Genomic DNA, 19,473 nt, shown 5'->3' on the forward strand with positions numbered 1-19,473 from the left:
TCACACATGTTAAAACCAGAACAACGTTCCAGAACAAATTATTAGAAAGAAACATATTTTCAATATTTTTTATCTGAATCAATTTTTATAAAATTAGTACATTCATGAAATTATCTTCTTTACATAATATACATCAATTATATATCAGATATTTATCGCCTTGGTCTCTATTAAACTTTAAGAACTAATTAAACGCTAGACTATTTAGCCGGGAACAGAAGTTATCTATACAACATACAATTATCTTTTATAAATAGTTTAAAATAGAATTAATTAAATCTAAAATTTCGTCACTTGAAATGTTAGTATCGCCTGTTTTCGCAACAATCGACGATATTTACGATATTCTCTTTAAGAATACTTAATGATTATTAACATTTGCAACGTTCTCTTAAACGTTCGATGTTAAGTCCCGTTAACGAAACAGTGAGTGTGAATGCCATCGATAAGTACGCGCAAATAAGACACAGATAATCGAAAATTCAACATGCGCCGTCACTTACATATCATAAATTACAGTATTATCAATATGGAATAGCTAAATTTCTATAAATCTGTCGCGACGTATCGCGCAATCAATTAATAATCTCTTAATATATACATATGTACAATTGTCGCTTAACTTAGTACAGTATCACTATAAATATAACTCTGTTCTACATTTCGACGATTGCATTTGCCAATGAAGTCGCAATAGTTTCCATTCGACGTCGAGATGTAAAACAGTTACAACTTTACAGATTTTCTTTACGTTTCATAGAACTTCTTTCTTTCTCCGGCAAAAATTATAATAAACTACAATAGTTTACATGTATATCAGGAACAAATTATAAATAAATACATACGCAAAAACATAAAATACTATAAAAAATCAAAAAACAAAAATATTTACACCAATCATCGCGTTCAACATTCATCATGATTGCCGTATTTTAATTAAATAAGTTGGTTCCTGCATTTATGTGCTCTCTCCACAAGTTTAAGTTCAACAGAAATGCATGAACCTTGCAAAAATAGTAGAACTATAGAGATTTGCTAACAAAATTGCGCAGGAAAGAAAAACAAACTCAAGTATTAAATAATATCACACTAAAGAGACAAACCGATCGTGATTTGTGACGTCCATCAGATATATCAGATACATCGATAAATACATACATAATCTTGTCGTCATTTAATTTTCTTTCATCATATCATCACGAGATCATAAATAGCTTGCTTACAGCTTGCAGCTAGCACTTATCAAAATATTCTGGCGAGAAAGTGACATTCTAAAATGTGAGGAAGAAAATATTGTGTCACATTATCGATATTATCGGTTCGGCTCGACTACACATTGCCTCGATTTACATTGTTTAGATTTGCCTAACATTGGCTTGACATTACTTTACTATTTATTACACTGGCCCCTCCGTGAGCGGTGCTACTCTAGCAAATTTAAACTAGCACCGTGAGCACATCCGCGCTTGCACTGCCGCAACCGTGCGTATGTTGCGACGATGTCCGTGGTTTGTTCACATTGATCACACTCTTACTGAAGTCCTTGTGGCCGGAAGAGTCGTCAAAGGCGGCTGTGTTTTTCCGTACGTCAGGATTCTGCGCCTTGTAGAGCATGATCTGACTGCTGCGGTGCGCCGGTTTAAGGCCGTCATGGAAGGCAATGTCGTTGATCTTCAGCGAATGCTCTGAGCTGGTACCGGGTGCAACAAGCATTCCCTTGCGTGATCCAGCGCACTCCGTTTCAGAGATCATCTCGAGCATCTCACTGGATGATTCATGCGGCAGTATTGAAGAAATTGGCCGCACTACACTTACTTTAGGCATATCCAGCCCACAACCCGCCACAGTGTTGATGCTAGCTAAACTTCCAACATCATCCTTTAAAGGATTCGCATATCTTCGGAGGTTTTCTTCATTCTGTAGATTATTCTTTTCATCTTCATGATTCCTATGGCAAGATTCCGAGCTTGGTGATAGATTCATTCCACTAAGGCCTAAATTCCGTCTGCGTTGACGCAAAAAGTATAGAACTGAAAGCCCAGCAGCGCAGAGAAGTATGATGAGGAAGAAAACTAACGTTATTAGGTATTTATTGCTGGATGGTTCTTCAGATACCAAAGCAGTCTCAACTTTAACTTCTACTATAGACGTGAGAGCTAATAACGAAGTTTGCTTGCGTGAAATTGCTTCCCCAAGGATACGAATTCCATCGATAACACCATCATTTCCACTTAAAGTAACTTCAACTGAATCGTTATACTCCAGTTTTAAGTCGCAAAGCAAAACTAAATCATTGAGAGAATCATTGGCTAGTTCATAATTTGCCAATAAACGTCGAAGATCATTACAGAGCCCTTCAACGGTAACACCTCTGGGAAGTTTACTCCTGTCCACCAAAAGAGTAAGACGTGCGCATGTGTTACTCAAAATTGCTTGATTAGGCCAACAGGAACTCGGCGCAGGAAGTGAAGGAGGTTTCACACGTCGCCCACTTTCCAAATCACGACATTCGCCATATGGATGGCACGGTGGTGTGAGACATGTTTCCGTCATCGGTACGCAAACTTGATTGTTATTACAGAGATAGTTAGGGTTGTTGTGTCCAGCGCGGCAATTACCCAGCCCACACCAGATGCGCGTGCATTTTACAGCTCCGTTGATGCAAACGCACGTGTTGCACTCGTGCTGCCATGTTGAATTGTTCTCCAGAAAATGTCCTTGCCAGTTGCAGCTTCCCGGAAGTGGTAAGTACGAGATATCATCAACTAAAATAAGAAATAATGTAAAAATTAATAAAACGTAACAAAATAAAAAGTTTTGTAAAACCTACATTGACAACGTTTACCACGTTTTCCAGGGGGACAGATGCATTGAAAATCTGCAATACCATCCACACACGTTGCACCATACCCGCAAGGATTAGAGGCGCAATCGTTAACGTTGATTCGGCAATCAGGACCAGTGAAACCATTGACGCACTGACACCAGAACCAGTTGACTCCATCGATGCATTTTCCGCCATTGTAGCAGGGTTGTGGATTGCAATCGTTGACGTCTTCCTGACAATGGTTACCTTCAAATCCTTCTCGACACAAACACTGATAATAATCGCCATTGTTAACGCAAGTACCACCATTGAGACAAGGATTTGAACGACACGCGGTTCTCTTGGATAGGTGGCATGTTGTTCCGTCAAAACCAGCAGGGCATCGACACACAAAAGTGTTGCCTAAATCTTGGCACGTGCCACCATTTTTGCACGTAGAATGATCGCAATGGCTGTCTTTCAATTGACATGTTTTACCTTTCCAGCCATTACGGCAGTCGCATTGGAAGTCAGCCACTTTGTCAATACAAGTTCCATTGTTATGGCAAGGAGTTGCACTGCATTCGTCTGTATCTATAATAATTTATTATTTTTGTTAATTGTTAATCCTTTGATTATTGTTTTTAATTTTTAACGCGTTTAAATAATTAAGATATTAGTTAACTTACTTATATTGCACAGAGCTCCCTCCCAGCCATCTTTACAAATACATTGAAAGTCGTTGATTTTGTCAATACAAGTGCCGCCATTTTCGCAAGGATTCGCCTTGCAGTCATTAATATCTAATAAAAAAAGAAAATTCAATAAAATAATTATGATTTACTCTAGAATAAATCAAATCACACATATTCTAAAATGATTACTCACTCTCATGACAGTATTTCCCTGTATAGCCCGGTTTACAGGAACACCGGTACCCGAAGCCTAGATGATTGACGCACTGGCCATGTTCCCCGCACATGTCAACGTCAGAGAGTCGGCCGCCAACCAGTGACGACAACATACAGTCGAATCCTGCAAATGCACCAAAAATTTAGGAATTTCAACAACGAACGCAGAAGTACGGTGCGGTAATGTTCCGACACGCACACACAGGTTTGCGGTAACGTTTTCTCCGTTTGCTCGTTTCTTCACGTGGGCTCTATTTCGAGGCGCAGCGGGACGCGTCCGCAAGGGACCGCCAACCGCGCGCCGGCATCGCGAGGAAGACCAAGAAATTGCCTGTCAACCGGCGCGTCACGGCGGTCGCGAATGTGCGTTCAGCACGAGTAATTCCAAAATTTATTTCGTTTTTAACGAAGAGCTTAACGAATCCTACTAACACTCCACAACGCCGCCTAGCGGCCATGCAAAACAACCCAAACCGGAAAATCAAACCGGAAAATCAAACCGGAAATCCACATACTACTGTACTTACCATCGTCGCATGGTGGATTATCGCAGACAATCCGCGGAGTACTGCAGTTCTTTCCCTGCCAACGCTCGTGGCAATGGCAGTAGTAATCGCTTTGTGTGTTAAGGCACGGGGCGTCGTTCTCGCAAGGATTGGGGCTGCAGTGGTCATGGTCGTTCTGCACAACAAGCAAACCCATGTAACATTGTACAACATGCGGCAAGCATGTAGAAGACAATAAACAATAAAATAATGAAGAGATGAATGCGATGATTGTGGCGCGCCGTGCGCTTGTGTATCATTATGATGATGAAGCTGCGCGCACGCTGCTTCTTATAAATTGTCCCTGCAGGCTGACCACGCAGTCGTTTAGACGTTTAAACACAAGCGCCAACGCGTAAAACGTAAACGCCGCCTTCAGCCTCAAGGAAATCACTAAACACCCAGTCATTATAGATAATTCAGGTGGTTTCTCTTCGGTGTAATCTTGGCACCTCGTTGACAATCATCGCCTTCATGCGGTAAAAAAAACACCGAAATGACATTATCCAATCATTCTGGACTTCTGAACTTCATTAAAAATAAATTCAGCTTTTTCTTAACACGAAACTTTTTCTTACCTCGCATTCGTGGCCGGTGAATCCCACGGGACAGATGCATCGAAAGGCGTTGACTTGATCATCGCATTCGCCGCCATTTTTGCACGGATTCGAGGCACAGTCGTTGATGTCCGTGGCGCAGTCGCGGCCTACAAAAATTAATTGCGTTATATTTTTCGCCGGTCCTCAGCCCGACCGCCGCATTAAATCTGCATGCGACGCAGCATAAGCCGGCAGCGACCAAGTCGCGATAGGGTCGCGCTCCGCTTTTGCTTTATCGCATCATTCACACGTCGGCGCGGCGATTTTAATGACACATTCACTTATTCCGCCTCGCGCGTTTCGCACGAAGTGTTTCGGCAGATGCGATCAATGTTTATTTGCTCGCCGCGCGGAGGCAAAACGAGTGTGGTGCCCCCAGTGGGAGAGATAGATCCGAATCAAAGGGTCGTAAAATATCATCTCGCGAGCGATTGCTATCCAAATTTTTTACATTTGCGTGCGCGTTCAATTTCAGAGGCGCGCGAAGCCGATGCCGCCGGGATAAGTGATTTTTGCGCGGCTTTTATTGGCATCCGCAGATAAAATGGTACCAAAAATTAAATAAAAAATTGTACCTGTATATCCAGGTGGGCAGGCGCAATGATAGTCGTTGACGAGATCGATGCACGTCGCGCCGTGCTGGCACTGGCCGACGCAATCGTTGATGTTCTGATTGCAATTGTGGCCGGCCCAGCCAACGCGACACTGGCAGTGATAGTCGCCGACACGATTAGTGCACGCCACTGCGTTGATGCACGGATCCAGCAGACACTCGTTGGCGTCTGAACATTAATCATGCAACAAACACAACCAAATTAATATCAAACATCAAAAAAACAAGATTTTTGCGAGTTACTTGAGTTTGACAACCCCAATTTGTAAATCAAACAAAACAAGCAGAAAACAAGACAAAACCAGTGAAAACAAACTCGCATAAAATCAGGAATGCACGTGCAAAACGGCAAGAAACAAGAAAGCGCCATTGTGGCTTTTATTAACTTACCAAATTGGCACAGGTTGCCCTCCCATGCAGGAGAACAGTCGCACCTGAAGGCATCCTCGAGATTAATGCAGGTACCGCCATTCTGGCACGGAGACGAGGCGCATTCATCAATATCTGCGAAGGCAAACAAAGAGCATGATTTTTTGCGTTAATATCGCCATCGACGTGGCCGCAACGGAGCGCCACTGCCGCGAGACGTGCATACTCCGACGCGCAGTCACCGGTTAATTAATAAAGACTTGATTGACGGCGATCTCTCTGCGACCCGGACTCTTTCTTTGTACCGCAGGATATCTCCGAGTATATCGTCCGATCGCTGAAAGATCTGGTATGTCCATAATCCCGAGCGCATTCGTAACGCACCCTACCGTGTGTTTCAAACATATTTAACACCATTATAAAATCAAAAGATACAGCGTATAATTACTTAGCCATAGTTCTTTACACGGTATTCAAAGTTCGGTGGAGAGGATGTAAAAAAAAAAGCATTAGGTTCAGTTCATTCATTTTCTGGTATAATTGTCATTCCAAATGAGGCACAATAAATTCCCCAAGCTGACAAGTCTCCCGGTACAGCTTGCTTTCGGACATTTAGATAAACATCTCGCTAGTAAAACGCAAGCTGACGGGAGAACGACAAGACGCACTAAACCGTGTTGCTCTCGTAAAGGTACAACGCGCATTTCCTATCCATATTTTCTATAACGAAATTAAATGTTATCGAAATGTTTTAACTTTCACCTGTTGCGCGTATACGCGTACCGTACGCAAATAGTTCGCAATCGATTATACTGCGTGCACAACGTGCACGGCGCAAATAAATGGTGCACACGTACAATTTGGCGACATGTAATCATGCTGCGCATGCGGGAAGCGCACGTCACGCGCGCCCCCAACGGATCGACATTTTATGGCGTCATTTAACAAATAACTCCGGGCGCACCGAGCTAAACTTTGGTCTCTCTTAACTCCATGACACTTCCCTCGCGTTTGACTTTACAAAAGCAGCGCGCGCGTGTGTGGCATTAGTAAAATAATCACGTGCATGAAACGAGAAGGCTGTAAAATGTAAACGCGCGTGAGCGCGCGCGCTTCGAAAAAGTCACAAAATGGAAGACACGACGTCCGTACATGCGACAAACGCACCGAGCTTTCTAAATGTTCGAATAAATAAAGACACAAATCAAATAAAAATCCAAGGCATACAGTGTGAAAATCACAGCGGCGAAAAATCACATCTGTCACAATCACAAATGTATCCCGCTGACTTGTTGATAGAATGGAAGACAAAATGTATATTTGGTAAAACAAATGTTTTGTGTGTGTATGCGAAGAGTTTATGGCGTTTCCCACGAGTGGCTTATGCATCAAGTGTTCTGTGTGCCAACTACGTAACAAAATAATCCAAAATTTCAAAAATCCGAATGCAATAAATTAAGTTTTCACAACTTTTTATTCGCACCGCGTGTGTGCGACTTAAGGGCAAACGGTAAAACGCGCCGCGCCGCATCGATCATGATTCGATCACGCGCATGCATCGCACGCAGTCGTCCTGCGCAGCCCGCCGCTGCCACAAAGTGATAATCCAGTTCGTACGTGTTCATCTCATTCAGCGGCGCGCGAGCGCGTGTAAATAAATTACCGAAACGTTCCGTTGCGCCAAAGCTAATTTATTAACGATCAATTGCGTGCGCGGCGCGCAGCGTGCACGAACGTTTTAATAAATCGATCCGCGCCGCATCGGGCTGCGCGAGCGCATTATCACTCCGCATGCGCGAAGAGCGCAAAAGTAATGCCTTCAAATTACCAGATTACACGCTGGGAACGTATAAATGTTCCATTTTCAGCTGCACAAAGCGCAAGAAATTTGCAAACATTTTTCCCAGGTTGTGATTAATAGACGCAAACAATTAAAAATTTGTCATTCTGCGTCTTAGAGCAACGCAAGCCACGGACGAACACAGCAACGTGCGCTGTATGATTCTTGCATAGTATAGGCGGAGAGAGAAAAAATCGAGTCTGCTTCGGACCGAGAGCACTAAGTTGCATGCGATGTGAGAGGTAACTTCGTGTCGGATAAGGTGGCAGGAGAGGAATGCGAGGTCAGAGGTGAAGAGCAACTCCGCGAGTTGAAAAGCGCTCCACGAAGAGCGCGTACCACACCACGCACGCTCCTATAACATGCCGGATGCAAAATCTCAAAAAATCAAAAATTAACTTAATTAATAAAAAAATATCTCACGCAACATTATATCTAATAGGCGATAAAATTAATTAAAATTTATTTTTTTTAATCTAAACACGCTGTATGTGAGGAAAGGATTAACGAAGAAGGCAAAGTGCGCGGCGCAATAATTAAGTCTCCCCGATGCACTTTGGGTGAGAGAGTCTAGTCGAGCAAATAGATATAATAACGGGGGGGCTGCTGCAGCGCTTACTTAAGTCGTGCGCTGAGCGCGGCTTACGAGGGGGGGACGATCGACGGTAATTGCTAGGTAAAGCCGCTGATTTATACCGAACGAAACACACAACCCGAACACGCCGACCGAAGAAGAGCTGCCTTCTATTTTTATTTACGCTCGCTATTAATTTCTCGATGACGCCGCCCCCCAATAATCGGCGACGGTGCGTACGCAGCGAGATCAGTAAGCAACCGACGACGCAGCAACAACCAGGATATGCGCACATTCAAAGATAATCAATGAAATATTTGTTATAAAGTTTTCCTACTCTTGCTGGTGCATCATGAAGCCAACCCTCTTGTGCGCATTCGTGTATTTGAAATTAATTAAGTTTTAATCAGGAAGGATGCGCGCCGCGATCACGACCGTTGGCCGCAGCGTTCGCTATCGATCGCAATTAAGATTTTACGTAACTTCATAATTAATCGTTCGTTTTTCAGGTTCCAGAGCGCACAGAAAAGTGAGCATTTGTTGGAATGGCTCCAACTTTGACTCGCTTTTAATTAAAAAAAAAGCCAAGCGTGTGTTGTTAATAACATGAAACCTGGTAACAAGCAGACAGGCAACACGCACAAAAAGCTAACATCTTTCTTGCGCACTGGTAAAAATCACAATACACACGCTACGCTTACGCACACGCGCTACGCTTACGCACACGCTTACGCTCGTGTAATTATACGCAGAGTCTGGAATTTTAATTGTAAAATGGTAAAAATGCAATGCCACATTTGTGCCGTTAGATTAACGCACTTGGGAGACGAATAAAACTCGAAGGACAATAATTAGGCGCGCATTTTAATTAATCCCGAGTAGCGCGTTAAGCGTCCGCAGGTGGTCAGACAAAGAAATACCGCAGATGCTTACCTATCTCGCACGTGGGTCCCGTCCATCCAGGCACGCATTCGCACGTGAAGCTGCCAGCCGCCTCCATACATGTGCCACCATGTTGACACGGCGCAGGCGCACAAGGGTTGTCCACCACCTCACAATTGGTTCCAGAGAATCCCTCGGGGCAGGTGCAACGGTAATTATCAGGGGCGGTATTTTCGCAAGTTCCGCCATTTTGACACGGTTCACGTGTCCCGCATGAATTTAAATCTGAAACAAAAATATTAACAATTAATTTTATTGACAATTAAACAACCGTAAGATGTTAAAAACTGCAATTGTTTCTCTCTATGAAGATAAACGCGCTGGGCTTTCGTGCTTTCAATTTTAATTGTTTGCTTTCGAACGTGTGTTGAGTGCTGGAGAATACAAGAGGCGCACAGGGGGACAGCTGTCAAGGAAAATATTAAGTAGTACGAACCGAGTGTGTTTGTGCGCACGCCGTACGAGAATCGAGGATGGATGTAAGCAAAATACCGTGGGATCTTCTTACAGGTGCGCGAGCGCTTACTAAACACGGAGAGGACCTCAAAAACGCACACCGGACCCGGCTGTGTGCTGCTGCTGCTGCTCTCGCGGTGCGGACGCGGCGATGCATCATTTTCATCATCATGCATCATCATACGTGCACGACACCTGAGATGAAGAGCTTCGTTTCGTGCTTTTCACGTCCATTCACACACGTTTCTAGATTTTGGCACTTTCAACGCATTACATAACACATTTCATCTCATCGCATATCAAAATTTAAATTTTCATTGCTTAAATCAAAGATTTCTTTCAAATTTAACCAGGTAACCAACATTTATTATCTCCGGCCGTTATTCTACGCACATGTTCAAAGAGACTAATGAAGCGTTGTTATGTTGTTGCGTTGTTGGTAACTGTGACTCTTCTGGCGCGACAATAAAAAGTGACGACATTAATTTATAATGTAAGTACCTCCTTTCTTCGTTTGCATTCGTTTTATTATGTGTTCTCAGTTCCAGCGAGGTGCTGTTCACAAAGGTGGCTTTATGTTAATAAATAAAATTAATTTCCGACGATGTACTTTCATGTTGCATTTCCTCGTTTGTCAGAAGCAAATGCATCCACTCGAGAACAGTTATTACTTAATTGGTTGCATAAGAGTAATTATTATTTATTTTTTGTTGGAATTAATTTTGGGCTCAACCAGAAGCTAAAAAATGTGTCAAAAGTGGTTGTTTAACCCTCTTGAATGCATGATGGTATAAAATAAAACCTGAGCTATTCGAGTTTCCCATAGATATCAAACTATTCCTAAAAACGGAAGCATTATCGAAGAACACACAAAAAAAGAACTTCAGAAGCTTAAGTAGCACTCGAATGGGAGGCTTTAAAGCCGCTTTACGATGCAGCTTCACGACGCTTCCAGCCATACAACTATAATATCTTTAATCATTTTAGCGTTTTTTTTGACTCGAGCCCCTTTTGTAGCCGCTGGTATGTAATGTGATTATATCACGTTTGCGTTAAAACATAAATTCGTAATTTATGCGCAATTCGTTAACGTTCGACGGCGTGTGCAAAAATAGAAAACTCGCGGATTTTTTGTCAGCCCGCCTAGGTTCACAAACTTTTCCTAACGAAAAGATTAACACACACGTGGAACGTGTTTCGTGGCGCAAACATTAACGGCCATTAGTCCTTGGCTGGCCGTACACGCTGCTGGCGTACAAATAAAACGCGCTTTTATGGTTTCGATAAATTTATAGTTTTGCGCGTGGCGCGCGCGCGGCCCGGCGAAAGCTCACGTTATCGTCGCGACACGATAAACACAAAATAAGAAAAACGCAGCGCATCACACCACAAGCGTTAGGTAATTCACAGCGCTAATTGAAATTAATTTTGAATAATTTGTTGCGTGTTAATGCCATCGTTGGCATTCGCATTAAAATTAAATATTCATAGCACAATTTTAATGTTTCCTGAGGTGTCGGTTTCTTCTTCGGGGAAATCTACACGTATAGAAGTTAGAGAAGTGATTATATGGAAATAATAAATCGTGAATATTAACGTTAAAAAAAAACATTACACCCCAATGACATGACGCATTGCCCCTACGACTTAATTTAGTGGCGAGTCGTGCTTGAATGCGCCGGTGACACTACGTGCCGTACAAAAATAGCCAACTGTACTCGTATAATATCTAAAAAAACATACGAATTCAACAGATGGATTAATGAAATTAATATGCGTGACCATGCAAGCACGCACTTGCCCAAATGTTCAATTTCCCTTCGCAATGAACGATTGAGACATTAAATACATAAAAAACTGCTCGAATTGATTCAATTGTAATTCAGGCCACTCTAGGGGATGCGTTACATTAAACTGCGTTAAAATAAAAAAAAACGGTCTATTGTGTTTATTTTGGGGTAACGTTGAGGTCGGATACGGGTAATAAACATGGGGCGCATTAAGTGTAGTGTACTTGATCGTATGTGTCGCGGATATACGATGACTAATTCAACCCTTTCGGTTTAGTTATTTTGATTGTCGGTAAAAAACGATCGGAAATGTAACATGTGCGTTAAATATTGTGTAATTCGCTTCGCGCACAAGTGCGCCGCGCGTCGCAAGTGTCGAGTGTGGGTTAATTTAATTCCTATTGTTGTGTGAAACTTACCCTGATCGCAGAGGATGCCACCCCAATTGGTATCACATATGCACTGCCATGAGGAACCATTGCAGTAGCCGTGCTTACATCCTGGATACGGTTCACACTGATCGCAGAATTCGCCACGCCATCCAATTCGACAACTAAGAAAAAATTAAAATTTTTAATAAAAAAAATATAAAAATATTAAATAATTGTAAGTTGGGTTGCATTATTCTGTGATTCCTAAAAGAAAATTACTAGATTTATGCCCGGCTAGCACCGAAAATTACGTGTTTGCTTTCATATGCACATCGAATGCGTTTATTTATTGTATGTGCGTCGTCTCTCATATGTTGGCCGGTTTTTTTCTCGATTCCATCCGTCGTGTGCTGCTAGCCTGTGGCTGCTTGGGTGGCTGCCACCGCGCCGGATCGCGGATGAGATTCTCCACGATCGTGACTCGATGTATGCCGGCCAGGTTCACCACACAGCCGTCCGGTGTCAGCCATTGGTCGCTGCAAACAAACGGCCCAAACGACCGCCGGACGAAGGCAGCAATTTTTGCTCCTCGATAACAGCGCACAAATCAAATTAAGCGCAATTATTCCTCGACGCGACGCCATATTCAAAAGGAAACGGCGAAACAGTAACAACACGTCACACCACGCACCGAACAACTGCACTCCGGCTGCTTTCTTTTCACAGCTTTTTGTGTTTTGCATCGCGGTGGCTGAATAGCACCAGGTATAATTTACTAGGGTGCGCAATTCCGGCTTTTTATGCTACTATTTCGTAATATTGTCTTACAGAAAACTGTAAATATGCATGCGGTTAATTTTTCTTGTGATACAAAAGACTTTCGACGAAAAAGAAACAAAAAATGCTAAACCCACTTTACATTTTACAATTACCAACATATTGAATATATTTTTTTAAAGATTTTAAGTAAGAAGATGAATACTTACTTGCATTCCCATGGATTATCGCACTTTCCATGCTCTGAATGGCATCCATCTTTACATTTAGCTGTAACAAAGAAATAAAAATATATAATAAATATTTATTGAAAAGAAGAAAGCAAAAAAAATTTTTTCAAAAAATTTTATTTTAATTGAATCACGATGTTTTTTAATTATGCGAAAAATTGAACAATGAAAGTTTTAAACTCAGCATCCAAACGTGCTGAGAAAATGGCGTGTTTACAGCCATTTCAACTCGTTGCACCGCCGCTTAATTGTCATTAACCGAACGTCCCTCCTTAGAGAGTTTCCACGTTGTTGTTGAGCTGTTATTTGGCGCTGTTGCACTCGTCGATCACGAAATGCAAAAGCTTAATAAAAGCGCGCAGTTGTTAAGTTAACAGCATGGCGCGCTGCATCACGAGTACATCACGAAAAAGCGATTCTACGAAATTAGCTCGATGCCTCACACACACCGGATAAGTAGTCAAACACGCCATTGTGCGCGATGATGTGAACTTACCCGTCTCACAATTGTTGCCCTTCCATCCATCGATGCACACCTTGTCGCCGTTTGAATCACACATGTAGTGTCCAAACTTGTCATCTCGCGGACGGCAGAATTTCGTACACGTTGCATTATAATAATGTGTATTGCACTGTACTCGTACTCGATAAGTCAACCTCGCCTGCCTCCCTTTGAAGTCCAACGTATGCCAATCTGCACTCGGATCGATGATCCCTGAATACGTGGCTTCTTCTATCAGGTTGTTACTCACTATAAACAAACAGAAAACATCGTTTAGAGATAGTTAAATCACAATCATTATTAGAATGGTTTCTGAAGCATCACTTGAGAGCGATTTTTAAAACTGTTTACATTTTCTTTTAAAGTGCGTAGGTTTCGAAAGGTGGCAGAACGCACCACTCGTAAGCATCATCATCATCAACCAGAAGTGCCCGGCAGGAGCACCCAAGTCAAGAGTACATCCTCTCGAGTGAACAGAAGACAAGAAAAGCAACGAGTTGTGTGCTGTAAACACGATGAAGATATGTTTCGAAGCGTTTCAACGATTGTCTCGACTGGTGTCGCAAGCACGTGTGATTTTTACCGTTTACACTGCCTCGGATGGACTGAAATTGACTTGTAAGATGCTGGGGCTGCACCCACGCGCCCATACTCAACAAGAGAATATCCATGTTCTACCACGAAGGCACAATGAAACGGCAATATTCATTCACGTTTAAATTCGCAATAATATGACAAGGTGTTGTTAAAACACAAAAAAAATTAAAAATTTTCAAGTTGAAAGAAAACAAATCACGGAAATGTAGTTATAACTCCTAATAAATAATGATTTTTCATCCAAGTAGATAATTTGAACGTCTAAACACTTTGTGAATGTACCCACGTGGGCGAAACGTAATCGCATTGTGCACGTCGCAAGAAGCAGGCGAAGAAGAAGTCGTTGCGGACGTCGTAAGTCGAAGATTGTTAACGTTGAAGAAGGCGCGCGCATGTAACACGGTAGCGTACCGCTTCGAGGTCTTTATCAAGCCGGTACAACCAACAGCCAGCACGAGATAAACGAATGATAAACGCTGCGCGAGACACGAGACACTCGCAGGCATTGCGGACGGTAATATATGTTCGGATGAAAATGTGGAGCACGTTTCTCCTAAGGGTGTTCTTCGCTTAATGCGTATTCATTACAAATGCCGCCCATGCTTTGGCACACGCCACGTTGGAAACAAATGAAGGTAGAAATCCAACATCCAACTACCCTTAGTAGCCGCAGGCGAAACGGTACGCGCGCACAGTGTCTCGATTTCAATCTTTATAAACGTTGAGCATGAAGAAGCTGGTAGCTGGCAGCCCCGAGCGGGGAATAAATTTAAATAATCACCCACTCGTTTGCACACCTCATCACATTCATCATGTAATTTAATAAATCAACCTGGTGATTGTTATTTGTGAAATTAAGTAATTCACTAACCTGGATCTGAATAGTTATTGTGGTCCACTGCTTGTAAGATGAGTGTGAAAGATCTCTGTAACATTAAAAGACAAAAAAATTAATATTTCGCAACACACAAAGAAAGACATTGAAAAAAAAAGTATCGCAGCAACAGGATTTCATAATAATTAAAAATATTACATTTAAAGTGCTTTTAAAATGTTGATTCGCGTGTAGTCATTTTTCGCTCTTAATAAATATAAGGTTTGTCATAATTGTAGATGTTGCAAACTCCATTCTTGTGTCACTGGCGAGCGCAATCAAAGACAATGTATGGAATGACTTTGGATTTTATGTCTTTGTGCTTTTTGCGTTTCAAGAACAAAAAGTCGCGTGGAGTTTAATAGAATAAATTATTATGTACCAGTTAAGTCTCGTCCGTTCGTTGCTTCGAACAATCACAATAATTGCGATTGAGTAATTTGAGCGGTTTGCATAACGCACACGCCCCTATATGCTGCACAAGTTATGAGAGCGTTCTTCATTTGCATTTACATATAAATCAACCGCATGGCCTGGGCTCGAACGACTCTGACATCGACTGGAATCGTTTAGGTTTCAGCTTTTTAGTTTCATATGTTTATGACGCTGTGCAAAACATTTATATATGATTTTTATACCTGCAGGTTAATATAATTATTAATAATAACTAATTACATTTATGATTTATACATGGGAATAAATTTCATCGCACAATATGACTTACAGCGGAATAAAAAAATATCGGCGATGCTTCCCTGCGCCGGCGGGCATGGGTCGATCGGTCGATATCTTCGGCATTTAATGAAAAGCGCACGCGAAATTCCAACGGTATATTTTTTGTGTGTACACACACGCGGCGCGGTTCCTTGCGAAGCTGGCCCCGCGGATGCCAACTTGCAAATTCGCGCACGTTACCTACGATACCGTTGGCTTTCGGGCGTCCGATTAACATGTATTAATCGAAGCAAGTTAATAACACCTACAGGGCGCTACGCAACCAGCTGAAACTTACTCAATCACACATGCAATACAATACGCTGTTTCATAACACTCTGTTTTATTTAATCGCTTGTAATCGAACGAAATTTCAATTAGCGGTTTTTTATTACGCACACTATGCGCACAGCTTTATACCTACTTGATAATTCAAGACTTCGTGAAGATGGAACAATTTCTACCGGCAGAGTTCACGAGAAAATTAAAACACTCAGAGGCATTGAAGGCGCACTGGAAGGCACTGCAGTTGTTGATGGTTATGTTCCGATCGGCGGACACGCGCATGCGAAGCGGAATAAGTTCATTTCGTATTTCGCAGACGCGCGATAACTTTCGGGTATTTTAAATATGAGCGCGCATAAAAATAAAAACTACATTTCATTAAATGCCTTGGTGGTCTCATGCTGCTTTAGCACTCGACGAGTTTAACGCAAGCGTATTGAATTTTTATTCAATTTTATTGATATGATTATTGCACTCGCCAGATTCATCGCAGTTAAAATCTAAATGATTGCTTATTATGCAATTAACTGTATAATCAATTATCGTTGTTGAAATAAGCAATTTTCTGCTTAATTGTGTATTAAATTAATGTCATGGGGAAAGTTTGACAATCAGAAACTGTATTTTAAGTAAATTTCCTTTAAAATACCGAAAAATAAGAGAAACAAACATAGAAATATAAAAATATTCTATTAGCGTATTACAAGCGTGCTATGCAACCCACCTTACACATTTTCACATCGAACTAGATGACAATCTCGTTATATACTTGATGCGTTGAAACAAAGAAATATGAAACCAATCTATTAGTATGTTACATGCGTGCTATGCAACCCTCCTTACACATTTTGACATCAAACTAGATGTCAAACTCGTTCACCTACTTGACGAGTTAAAACAAAGTTAAATATATGCACCTAGATTACTATTATTCGTATGTCTGACGAAATATCCTTTGATAATAATCGTGCAATAATATCTTCAGCAGTTCAGCACTCGACGGTATTGTTACATTGTACGCTGAAAGCCAATTACAACTACCGTTTGGTGGCGCGTCCGAGTTGCGCGCCATTATCAAACTATCGACCGGATCGCTCAATCCAAACGCCGCGCGAATTCAATCAGAATTATTGTGTGCTCGCAACGAAAACGCCATTAACTCTGCATTGAACGGCGCGAGGAGCTCGCACGACGTTGTTGGCAATCTGTTATCCTCGCCGCGGTCACCGCTGACTGCTTAATTTTTCATTAAGCCTCGTTAAATGCACACAGCTGAATCCTCATACATTCATATCGTATCTTTTCTTGCTGTTCAAGCTTCACATCAAAAGCAAAAAGACTGACATGTGTGAAGATGTAAAAAGCTTTGATGAAAATTTCAATTTCGATTAAATCGTCAATGAGTACAAATGATTTACTGCTGTACAAAGTAAGAAAAAAAAAACAGAGTTATATCTGTAGAAATATTTTATGATTTGTTTCTCACCTAATATAAACAAATTAATTACGTTTTTGCGCGCACCACGACCAGATTGAAAGCACGCTTTGTTTGTGGACGCGCTGAGCGCTCTCACAGCTCCGCCGGGCTCGAAGAAGCAGCAGAAGAAGAAGAGCGAGCAAAGTGTTAGCACCTGTTGACGGCGGATAGGCCGTTGACCAGCCATTATCATACGCAACTCGTCTTTCCAGTTTCTATTACGCTCGCCACTCCGCCGCGCGGCGTTTATTTCATAGGGAGTGCTGTTTCTTTCGCTGTCCTTGCAAGAGATGCGCCATCGGCCCATCAGCCCATCATCTCCGGTTACGATATTACCCAAATGCGCGCCAGTGGTTTTCTACCACATTTTCGGAAGCACTCTGTACACGCACTGCAGGCTTGCAGTTTTATGACTAACGCGGATTTTAATTCAATAAGCTTAATTAATTGTCATTTTATTATATGACCAGTGTCGTTAAATAAACAAAAAGGTCCTAAGGTAATAAACGACAGTTGGTGCATGTTAACAAATTAATAATTAATAGATAAATCAATAATTTTAATTTTCACCCTGTTAATTGAGCTGTTAATTGTTTTGTAGGAATGTACAATGCAAACAATTGTCTGTCGCACCGACTGTGAATTATCATCGATTCACTACTTTACACACTTTAAACACTGCTTCCCGGCGTCGATTGCGCATCGAATACAATGCATGTTTGCTCGCGATTGTTCGCAGTGTAATTATCAAAATAATTGCCATTCCTGTGCACTGCGCACTCAAGAAAAGTCTTCATAAACTCGACGTGGCTTCGCAAAACACAAAAAAAAAACAAATGTTTGTGTCTTGCCCTTTTGAATTCAATGCACATTCTATAAATTTATATTCCGCGATGGTCTAGATCCCTAGCAGATCTACGAACGGTACCGAACCTGTGTGTGTCAGGCTGAAAAGAAAGTGCAGCAGGATTCTCAGCGATCGAGGCGTTCGATAAATATGTATATTCAAACGGAGACAATCTTAGCGGTAGAGAGTCATAATTCATAACGTGTATTCACTGTATTCACGTTGGGTTTTTATTTTCGCTGGGCGTTCGCGTTGCATGTGTGACCATATTTAATAAGAGACTGTTCAAGCCGACGACGACGCTGACTGACTCTGTTGGCGAGCAGCGATTTCTATTTGAATTGCGTTCACCGACGACGCGCAGTACGGCCGGCCATTCAATGCGGGGACTTTTAAAAATTCATTAAAATAAAAATTTACTATACACACAGAGCGCGGGTACGGATCGCGGCGATGTGCCGAAAGCACACACGTCGTAAATCGACGCAAACACATTCCGATGGCCTCGCACCTGAGTACACACAATTCACCGCCATGATGGAATGGATGACGTTTGCGGGTTAAAGTGTTTTCGTTTTCTACAAACGTAGAAAATTTAATGATTGTATTTAAGGAGAAATTGCATGAAGTATTGATTGCAAGAGCTTAAAATAAATTTTCATGCAAGTTATGTTTGTTTTGTTTGTTCAAATATTGCAAAATCTGATCATTAAAAGAGTTGATGTGGAAAAGCGTTAAAAATCAAAACCATCGTGTGAATCCTCTTACTTTAACGCTTGATCATCGACTTTTAATTGCAATCTCCGATGGCGCATTACTTTCGATAATACAGTTCGATATTTTGCACATGTACGCAACGACGAAGCGTGATTTTCTGATTTTCGCTCGCTTTCGAATTGCATCAGAATCTTTCACGTCGCGAAGATGAAGAAGACGCTCCTCCATGGGCGCACTCTGCGCAGCGCTCTTAATACGCGTTTAATGACTTTTCACATTAACGACTAATTGAATTGTACGTAGGTACGTACTACCTGCTTCTTCTCAAGCATCTTTCGATACGATTTTTTCCACATTTCCGCAAAACATTTTTACACCGTCTGACAGCTCGATTCATACGATGAGAAGCACTACGCCACGACGCGCAAAAGTCATAAAACAATATTTTACGTATCGGGTGAAAGTGTTCGTGCTGAGTCCGTCGCTCACCACTTACTTAGCAGGAACAGCAGCCTGCAATGCAAACGGCAGGAACAAAGTGCGCACACACTCATTAAATGCGATGCAATAATGCATTTATTAAAAGCCGGCGAATGTCGACACCATGCACAAAAAGATAAAAAAACTTCTTCCGCGT

The 19,473-nt window shown here is 41.8% G+C and overlaps 1 protein-coding gene across 1 annotated transcript in view; it reads right to left on the reverse strand.

Annotated features, from left to right (window-relative positions):
• Positions 1 to 54: 54 nt before the first annotated feature.
• LOC135798892 (protein jagged-1b-like) overlaps positions 55 to 19,473 on the reverse strand; it is a 48,741-nt gene continuing 29,322 nt past the window's right edge. The window contains exons 3-15 of the mRNA XM_065311875.1: positions 14,794 to 14,848; positions 13,320 to 13,574; positions 12,803 to 12,863; positions 11,865 to 11,998; positions 9,191 to 9,424; positions 5,865 to 5,978; positions 5,437 to 5,643; positions 4,841 to 4,968; positions 4,245 to 4,398; positions 3,695 to 3,841; positions 3,496 to 3,609; positions 2,831 to 3,400; positions 55 to 2,765 (exon numbers count right to left, since the gene is read on the reverse strand). Coding sequence (XP_065167947.1) covers positions 1,438 to 2,765; positions 2,831 to 3,400; positions 3,496 to 3,609; positions 3,695 to 3,841; positions 4,245 to 4,398; positions 4,841 to 4,968; positions 5,437 to 5,643; positions 5,865 to 5,978; positions 9,191 to 9,424; positions 11,865 to 11,998; positions 12,803 to 12,863; positions 13,320 to 13,574; positions 14,794 to 14,848 — 3,501 coding nt within the window. The 3' untranslated portion in view covers positions 55 to 1,437. The remainder of the gene's footprint in view (positions 2,766 to 2,830; positions 3,401 to 3,495; positions 3,610 to 3,694; positions 3,842 to 4,244; positions 4,399 to 4,840; positions 4,969 to 5,436; positions 5,644 to 5,864; positions 5,979 to 9,190; positions 9,425 to 11,864; positions 11,999 to 12,802; positions 12,864 to 13,319; positions 13,575 to 14,793; positions 14,849 to 19,473) is intronic.

This window comes from Atheta coriaria, unplaced genomic scaffold (genome assembly GCF_025399875.1).
Source record: "Atheta coriaria isolate IRGN ID8LTWV9N9 unplaced genomic scaffold, Caltech_Dcor_3.1 hic_scaffold_9_pilon, whole genome shotgun sequence".
Classification (NCBI taxonomy): Eukaryota; Metazoa; Arthropoda; class Insecta; order Coleoptera; family Staphylinidae; genus Dalotia; species Dalotia coriaria.